The sequence below is a fragment of the Nanorana parkeri genome, unplaced genomic scaffold (assembly GCF_000935625.1).
Source record: "Nanorana parkeri isolate BGI_ZX_2015 unplaced genomic scaffold, ASM93562v1 scaffold243, whole genome shotgun sequence".
NCBI lineage: Eukaryota > Metazoa > Chordata > Amphibia > Anura > Dicroglossidae > Nanorana > Nanorana parkeri.
This window is the reverse complement of record NW_017306511.1, coordinates 557,063-567,169: the sequence shown is the minus strand read 5'-3', so window position 1 is coordinate 567,169 and position 10,107 is coordinate 557,063. Positions and strand designations below refer to the sequence as shown.

At 42.1% G+C, this 10,107-nt stretch overlaps 1 protein-coding gene across 2 annotated transcripts in view; it reads right to left on the bottom strand.

Annotated features, from left to right (window-relative positions):
* The window catches only part of TSC22D1 (TSC22 domain family member 1), a 97,324-nt gene that overhangs the window by 14,830 nt on the left and 72,387 nt on the right, over positions 1-10,107 (bottom strand). The window contains exon 1 of one of the 2 annotated variants that reach the window (XM_018556611.1): positions 1,223-1,446. The exons of the other annotated variant lie outside the window; for it this stretch is intronic. Coding sequence (XP_018412113.1) covers positions 1,223-1,368 — 146 coding nt within the window. The 5' untranslated portion in view covers positions 1,369-1,446. Of the gene's footprint in view, positions 1-1,222; positions 1,447-10,107 lie in introns of those variants that run through there. 2 annotated transcript variants of the gene reach the window in all.

Here is a 10,107-nt window from a genome sequence, read left to right as displayed (position 1 = left end):
ACTATTTGTATTTTTCCGCAAATGTTGGGGGGGGGGGGGGGATTTGTCAGGGCATACACACCACATGGTTAAACAGCATGTGCAGAAATGTTTACACTCCCCAGATGCACATAAATACATGGATGGTGCAGTGAGTTTTTCTTCGACTTGATTAAGAAATGACCAGTCAATGAACCCAAAATATGAATCGATAACACTGCAAAATACTGCAACGTGAGAACAGGTGACAGTGAAAAAGTATTTATCAATGCCAATGCATTTTGTTTCCCTGATAAAAAGCATCTAAATACAGGAAGACATAAAATGCAGCTGATGTGCCTATGAAAAGAACGGGAAAATGAAGTGTCTCTTGGACAAGGCATTAATGTGCACAAGCATAAGCCTCTTACAGTGTACGTGCACAAATTCTACTATGTGCTTCATTTTATCTGGCCGTTTGGTGTGTAGTAGGTAGATAAAAAAAAATGCAGACCAGACCGCTAACTGCATCAATGTAAACATTTTTTTTACATTTCATTCAGTTCAACCTCCTGGCCGTTTCAACCCGTTTCACAGTTCAACCCTCCCATACTATGTCAGCATAGGTAATATTTATTACGCTTGTGGCCACATTTCCTCATAGCGTCTTAAAATCCATTGAGAGATTTAAACATTTAGAACAAATCAAGTCCAAATAGTTCTACAGAAAAAATTAAAAAATACGGCTAGTGTTCTCTATACTGTTCTAAACACCGGACTTTAAAAAAAATGAAATTCGAAATCACCTTGTAGACAATTGCCAACATGACCATCACCGAACCAAACAGAATTGTACCCTTGCCACTTAACTCCATCAGAGTATAAATCTATACTTTCCTACACCGTCCTGTGAAAAACATTTACACCAATGCGTCATTTCAGGTAAAAACACAGATAAAGTTTTAACCTTTAAACGCAATTGGCATTTAGTACAAGGTAGCTAATCCTTTATGACAAACACATTTTACGAGCAGAGAGATTAAAGACTTCCTTGGAACAATCTTTCGTAGCAGCTAACCCATAAACGCCAAAGGCATTATTATATCAAAGCAACTGGCAGCCGCTTGTTTCGTACAAGAGGTGAAATCGGCAACCCAAAGACAGGCAAAATGCATTGTACTTCACTCGTCAGCCATTCAACTAGCATAGTTGGTCTTAGTCCAATAGCATTAGTCCTGAGCAAAACACTGAAGAATGAAAATACCTTTTGAGATGCTGCTCCAGCTCCAAAACTAACACCTTCATCGTCACTATGTAATAGCCCTGGCTATGGCGAAGGGTCCATTGCACTGAGATTTCGAGGATAAACCAGCTGACTAGCTCATGAGAGACCCCATGGGGCTGTATCATTTCACAAATCTTCCAGGGCTGCCTTTTCTCATCCCAGTGTTCAGCATGATGCGATTCCCATGCAAAATGGGAGGGGGAAATATTTTTGCACTAGAACACACAGCCCCTGTATGTTTGGCGGGGATGTTCATGCCTGGCTTGCTTCAAGATCAAGAGAAGGAAACAAGGGCAGATGATGACACCACAAGCAGCGAGTCACATGACGCGGTGTTACATAAAGCATCAAGAGAGATTAAAATCTTAACGACTGGGGGATTTTACATCTCAGCAAACACAGGCGCGCAGTCCTTTCAACAGTGGGCTAATCCAGTTACGAAATTGCCACTCTGTCCCAGAGGAGCCACGTTACTAATTGGCACAGATTTTCCCCTCCTAATCCACTTACAAGGAATCTGTTACTACATTGCAGTTTAGGATGTTAACCACAATTGACTGCTCAGAATTACATGCTGAATTAGGATGGAAGGCTAACTTCAATGATATACAGCTGCAGAGCACTCACAAATCAAAGCAACCAGACCACCTCAGCCCTGAAAGAGTTAAAGATATCCACTCCTTCCTGTCACTTATCAGTTGGGCAGAAAGTGCTTGTCTTCAAGCATTATCATCACGACTAACATAACCTGGAAACACATCATGGCTGTGCAATATAAATGTAGGAGGTCGGAACATATTGAAACTGTGCAGGAATGGTTGGGAGTGTCGTATGCTAAACCAATTTACAAAAAATCAGTTGGCATCATGTGTCCTAGCCGAAAAGCAAAATTCAAATTGTAGCTTATCATAGCTTACCAGTCCTTAGACATGGGGTCTGCATTAGGTTTTTTTTTTTTTTCAGGCTTTATTCCCGTATGTTTTGAACTAGATATCCCGCCAACAAAACTTACTATTATAGGGTGGCAACACTCGCTGTACTGTATCTATAGAGAAGCAGCATTGTTCCTCTGGGCTGCCCTCATCTGGCTTTTACAGACTGCATTTTCTTACTAACCTGCAGCTCTGGATGAAAATTCAGCTTCAATAAGGGCCCATTCACACCAGTTCCGGCCCGATTCTGGCCAGAACGCACTGCCTCACATTGCGGCCGGCTCACTTTTTAGTGGGGCAGGAGGGGGCGTGGCAGGCCATTTAAGTGAATGGCACCGTAGCCACGCCCGTCGGCTGCAATGCGATCGCCCGCACAGGATCACAAGGCACATTGTGCCTGCAGTACGGTCCGATTAAAATGCTGCAAGCACTATTTTGATCACACCAGACGGGACTGCAGGCACAATCTGCCTTGCAATCCTGTGCGGGCGATCGCATTGCGGCTGGTCCGATTCCGGCCAGAATCGGACCGAAACGCACTTCTTATGGTGTAAACTACCCCCCACCCAAATAGGCAAATATGCTTCCTTCCTCCGAATTCTCCAACATGGGTATCGATTCCTTACCTGGCTATATGCCAGTAGAATTTTGGTGAAAAGAAAATTTTCGGGACATTTATTTAATTTTCTAACTGTTAATGGGGTCAAATAAAACAAAAGTTTTCAACTGTAATGACAACAAAAATTGAAGGCGTGGGATGGAAAACTCCATTCATTGCCAAAACCAAAAGATAAAGTCAAATAAAATTTCGATGACATTTGTCAAGTCTCTGATGGCATTATCTAATGATCTGATGACATATTTCCATTGTATTCCCAGTTTTAGGCTACATTCATGGTGGTGTAAACAACTTTATGCTTCCCACAAGTTCTCCCGCATTTAAGACCTGGTTCGCACCTGCGCGTCCCAGGAATGTGCGTTCATGCGCATTTGCATGCCACCCTATTGATTTCAATAGGGTCATATGCATGTGGAAAACTCAGAAAAAAGGCTCCTGCGCTATTTTATGCAACGCGCAGGACGCTTTTTTTGCTGCCGCACTTGCATGCTTACAACTGTTCTATAGCGGCTTTTAATAGCAGGTTTGTCAATGCCAGTGTGAATAAGGCCTAAAAAACTCTGCAAATAAATGACTGACCCTACAACCCAACAAGGCTCTATTATAGCCAGTGATGTATGGATTACCTATCTGCGAGTATAGGTACAAGAGTTGGAATGTAGGATAACGTGATCGTACATTTCATGATCTCCTAGGCATTATGTGAATATATCTATAAATACATAAAATGGCAAAACTTCTCATCTAAATCTGGATAATGTGCAAACAAGTTTAACAACCAAACACAGGACTCCTCTTGTCAACGAAGACTTGACTTGCAGTTGGTAAAAAACGGTCTACAACAATTACGACATAACACGCATGTGTTTAAAGCAGAACTATGAGGTGTTTTTCTCCATAGTTCTAAGGGTCACGGGAGGACATAAACTAGCTTCCTCCCGTGACCCAAATCTCAGTATATCGTGAGCTACAGCTCGTGGTATACTGAGACTGCCGCACCCGGGACAGATCCCGACATTACTGTCGAGATCCAACCAGCTGCATGAGTGACAGCTGCCTCTGCCTATCTAGAGGCAGAGCCAGCTGTAGCCGCCCCCTCCCCTGTCCATTCCGCCAGTTAGAGAGGGGGGAATCCCTGCAGGGAGCCGTGAAAATCACTCACCTCATAGTTCTCCTTTAACCGGTGGAGAAAAAGCCTCCTCCCCCCCATTTCTGTTAAAAATACCTTTCTGTAACTAATGATACTAAAAAGTGTCCCTCTGCAAATGAACCCCCTCCACTCATAAGGCCCAAATGTCCCGCCTTCCTAAAAAGCATGACCGGGAGCTCGTGAGCACTAATCTTGCAGATTTTATACTGATGGAGAGGTTGCCGATGTCCCATCTATCGAAATATTGCCGATGCCAAGAAAGATGGGTGTGGAGCATGGCAAATAATTCTATTTAAAATTCTACACAGAACAAAAAAGTATAAAACGGTTAGGATCTACATTGATTGAAAGGGTGTTTTGGGGGCAAAGCTCATATTTAAAATTATTAATAGCTAGAGGCTCTTCTATGTCATAAATATTCTAGAGGTTATTTAACCCCTATTGATGGAGGGTAAAGAGACCATATCACCTAAACAGAGTTTTGCGATTTTGACATGTTCGTAAAACTGTACATATATTACCAGCTACTTAGTGTATCCAGGTGAATGAAACCTTGGTTTGTTAAGGAAAAATTGGGCCTTCATTTGGGAGGTATTTTTTAATGGATATCTAAATTTTTCTTTTATTATCAGGAAAACAAACCAGGAGCTGGCTGAGACAGCTCAGTGTCCGTGCTGAGCACGATCGAGTGTGCTCCCAGCATAAACACATGCCACATATATATGAGGCGCCACTAAAGAGAACCTCCATCTGTGATGCAGTGTATATGTATGACACTGAGGGGATTCAGTTAAGCCCACTTTATAAACCTCCCAGAAGCAAATCAGACCCGTTCCTACCTGGATGACTTCTGCAAAAGCCAGCTGCATTGTTCAGTGTAAATTTGCAAAAGGTTACAAGGCTGCACTTCTGTAGCCTCCGCAGAACACAAGCTTATGACCGAGTTCACATCGGCGGCAGCCTCCATCTGTGTTGGATTGCATTTCTGAGGGAGGTGACGGAGTGGCTGCCTGGCATTAAGTAAGCATTTCTGCTTACTTAAACCTTAACAAGTAGCCCATAAACCTTACAAGTATCTGCAGATTTTCTGAGGTCAGATGGAAAAAGTGCAACAGATTGGATGGAGTAATCTCCACCTGGGCCACACAGTTAAGTGTAGATGGAGGAATCTTTTGCACATTTTCCATCTGAACACAGAAAATCTTCAGATAATTGTAAGGTGTATGGCCCGCTTAAAAGGCAGTTTAAAAAAAAAATTCCAATGGGGATTCTCTATTGCAATACCATGCCACAACCATGTACCCATGTGGTTGTGGCACAGTCCCATTCATTGCAATGATCATGTTTAAAAGGAGAACTATGGGGTCAGGGCTTTTCCCTGTAGTTCTCCTTAGGGTAACGGGAGGACACAAACTAGCGTCCTCCCGTTACCCTAAGCTCAGTATACCGCGAGCTATAGCTCGCGGTATACTGAGACGCCGCAGCCGGAGCGGATCCAGACATCGATGTCGAGATCCGCCCAGCTGCGTGAGTGACAGCTGGCTCTGCCTAATCTAGAGGCAGAGCCAGCTGTACCCACCCCCGTCCGTTCCACCAGTCAGCGCTGGCGGATCGGAGCGGGGAGGGGGGAATCCAGCCCCTCCCCTGTCACGGCAGAGAGCCCTGACAGGATCGAGAAGTGAGCGAACGCCGGTATGTGTTCGCTCACCTCCCGATCTACTGAGCCGACCTGTGACAGTCTCATTGTCACAGGTCGGCTAGAACTATGAGGTGAGTGAAAAGCACTCACCTCATAGTTCTCCTTTAACATGGGGCACTGCCTGCCAAACGCAACATGCTGTATATTTTTTGCCATGCAATCTATACAGCACTGTTCAGTCACAGTACTGACACTGCAGGCGATTGCAGGGGAGGTAAAACTACATATCAACCACCCGATTTTTCTGCCCGTGTGAACAAGGCCTACATGTGATCTCACCCTAACAAAATTTGCTGCAAATACAATACTATTAAAAGTAGCCGTTTTATAGGAAACCTATACCAAGAGAAATACGGATGCTGCCATTGCTGACCTCCTGACAATGCTAGGCCACACACTGACCAGAACAAGCATGCAGATCACAAAAGTCAGAGTAAGAATTCCTAATCTTCATATTTGCCCCAGGTGCATAACTCAACATACTAAAAGGAGACCCTGGTTTAAAATGGTATCCAAGGAACTGGCATATTCAAAAGGGCAGCCCCAAAACTTCCCTGGTGCAGGAATCCATTTTATCAAATATAAACCCCAAGTAATTTTGGATAAAAGTCTTTAACCTTCAAAAAACACTAAAACAACAAATCTGTGACCTCTTTCCCTTCCTCCCAGGATCTCATGTTCAGGCCTGGGCAGCCAATCTCCAGGCCCAAACACGATCAAATTAGTAAGTGGAAAAAGTCATTACCTTCCTGATTTCTAAGCTCACAAACAGTGGAACAGCACAGAGGGGAAGTGTGGGGAAGGCAAATAGTGAAAGTGCAAAGTGACAATCCATTAAGACCAAAGTCAATCAACTAATACTGTACTGAACCATGGGCCAGGAACATATTTAAGATGCCAAGTCACTGCTGGCCAATATACCATAGAATGTATAAATGAATTATAATGAATTTTACACGGTTGGTCACACGATATGTATGGTCGTGTAATCTGCTGCATTGTTCAGCAAAGAAAAACAAACTGGAAAATCAAATTTTTCCTATCCCATTTAGTCACACTGTGTTGCCATGTACTGAATTACAAAATACAGTCCACAGCACTGTATCCACACTTTCTACTGTGTGTTGACCTGCATTCCAGCAAACAAGTCTTTCAAAAGGAGTTCTATAGAAATAAACATGATGAATCTGTGCAAAGTCCTGGTTTGGCAAACCCTTACTCAACAGCCTGAGTCAATGAAGTTGAGTAGTAAGAAAGCAGTACCATACACTAGGTTTCAGTGACAGCATACACTGAGGGGAATTTATCAAAACTGGAGCAGACAAGATCTGGAGCAGTTACCTATGGCAAACAATCAGCTTCTCTCTTTCATTTTCAAATCTTAACTGAACAAACTGAAGAGAGAAGCTGATTGCTTGCCATGGGTAACTGCTCCAGATTTTGATCATTTCCCCAGAGGAGTGCGACGTACACTGTACGTCGTCAGTCACGAAGGGGTTAAGAAATATAGGGTTATATATGAAGGGTGGCTATATAGAGATACACAGAAAGGTTGCAGGGGTGGTCGTGTATGCGGTTACTGCATCCTAATTGTAAATAAGACTTTTCTTAAAGAACAGGAAAACCCTTCGAACTTAAAACGAAAGGAGAAAAATAGGAACTATGCAAGCAAAAACACACATTTTGCTCATGCTATGCGTGTCCTAGAAAACCAAGTAAATGAGGTAGCTATAATTATATGATTAAAAGTCTCACATCTCTTATCTCCAAGTAAGATATTTAACACTCCCCGCTTTCAAGCTTATGTGTCAAACCAAAAAAAAAAAAAACACATAAGATCACAAAATTCTATAATGCAAATATCTGTATAGTCTATCACGTTCATTATATAATAGTACAGAATAGTCATTCAAAGCATAACACGGGGCCAGTAAACAAGGGTAATTGCCGTCATGTAAGTTCTAGTAGTACAACATGATGCATTGCTCAGTAATGTGCAAATTTACACTTCAGGCATATTAAAAACCAGTTCACTTAAACAAACTGGATTAGTCAAAAGGCAGAGCATTGTAGATGGTTAGAAAACAGCCCCCAGCTACAACTGAATATGCCTGAAGTACAAAGATCTGCTTTCTTCAGCTGTCGGACTCAAGAAATCAGCACCATGCTACCCTTGCCCCCATTGTTCCTGCCTGTCCTAACTCTTATGTAAAGTGACAGTTTGCACAAAGAAAAAGGACCATACCAGAATATCATGTTGGTCCAAACTGGCATGTCTCATTCTCTGCCAAACTCGACTGTACCAGTCTATACCTGCCTGCTTTCAATATGCATCTCAAACGGACAATTTTTCATCTCTTGTCCATGGAATTAACAAAGATGGCACAGAGTTTCCTGGGTTTGGACTTTTGGGATGAGCCCAGTTCATATTATAATATATACTAGGGATGCACCGATACCAAGTACCGTACTCGGTACAAGTACAGATACTTTTCCAGCTCCAAGACTAGACTAGAGAAAAATTCAAAACTTAGGAGGCAGCTGTCATTTGTAAGGAGCACACGGAGCTCCTGGGATTTGTACATCTCTGTTTTAATGTATGATTTTGTTTTTATAAATATATATTAGGGATGCACCGATACCATTTTTGCAAGTACAAGTACTGATACTTGTCCAAGTCCTCACAGATACAAGTACTGATACATTTTTGTTTATTGTCGTGTGACAGTATTTCTAACACAATACAGACAAATTATTATTTCAGGACAGTGGTGGAGTGCCAGAGCCAGGTCCCAGCTGCAACCGCTGCAACCCTGGAAGTTCTCATGAAAAATGCCAAGTATCGGCACTGGTACTCAAAGTAACGGTGCGTCCCTAAGGCTGGGCTCACACCTAGGCATATGGAATATGCGCGTTTGCCACGCGTTACCGCGATTTGCGGTTGAAAAACGAGCGACAAACGTGCGTTTCGAGGGCTACCTGGCTGTATCCCAATGGATACGCGCGGCAAATACGCCCCAAAGAAGCTCCTGTACTTCCTTGGGCGTAGGGCGTTTTGCAGCACGTTCCTACGCGCTGTAAAACGCCCAGGTGGGAACCACGCCTATAGGCAATCATTGGTTTTCACATGTTGAGCGTTTTACAGGAGCGTAGGAACGCGCTGTAAAACGCCCAGGTGTGAACCAGGCCTAATGTATACCCTTTACCTAGAAGGAACTCGGTTATAGAATTATATTTATTGGATACAGATCACCCAATCATTGCAATTACATTCTAAAAGTGAATGTTCCATTTGTTAAACACATGCAAACAGAACTCCATTAGGATTTCTAACATGGCTGGTGGTGTGTAGATCGCAGAAATGTATGCCATGGTCACTCACTTGCAGTGATTAGATGATTGAGCCAAGTAAATCCTATCCTATGCTGACTATATATATTATTATGTCATACATCATCTGCAAAAAGCAAGAATGTCCTCCTTCCTGCATAAGTATACTGGCAAATGATGTCACTATACAGACTGTATGAATGAAACAAATAGATAAATTGCTATACTTTGAACGCAGGCCCATGGTAATCGTACTGCTTAAATACGCACACTCCTGTACTCCTATCCACATTCCCATCCCCCATATTGATGACCTACATCTAGAATTGCACTTCAGAAAAAAAATTTATACATAGCTGCAAAATGGCAGTTACTGCAGAATCTAATCAACCTACCAGCAAGCACTGGCATGCGCTTTGGCAGGTAAGTGTACAATAATGTGCAAATATGTTGTGCATACGTGCACATTACAGCAAGTTCCCACCAACCACAATGCGGACTTCTGCTTTAGTTCAACTTTAAGCTAATGATAAACTAAGTAGCGTTTTTCAGAATGGAATGATTACATAATAAATAAGTTTAGTAATTGTATTGTCATTAAAAAGGCCATAGCTGCACTAGAGATCTCTGATAAATCTAGAGCAGCCTTTCTCAACATTTTTTCAAGCATGGCACCTTTTAAAAGTATGCAAAATCTCGAGGTACCCCAGTCTAAAATGTAAAAACAAAAAAAATGGTAAATATGTAAAAAAAAAAACAACAACAACAACAACAACAACAGCATGCGGTCTCAACCCCCTCCAAATTAATATCACACCTTTATCCTTTACAAATCTTGCCCAGACATAAAAGTGTCTGGGCAAGATTTGATTTTCATTGAGTCACCACACACAAATGATTAGCATTAAACTATTGCAAAATAGTTTTTTCTTAGAAAAAGGCTACAGACATATAATGGCAGAACATGCTAGAAATGTAATTAGTGCTTGGCTTAATTGATTGTAATAAAATGAGAACTAAGTTATAAATGACAAGGTGGCCTTGGTATAATTTGATAGAGGGTTGTACCCCAACAAGAAAATAATATGTAATCATTTCTAATAAGTGTACATTGGCATTATATATCTATATATA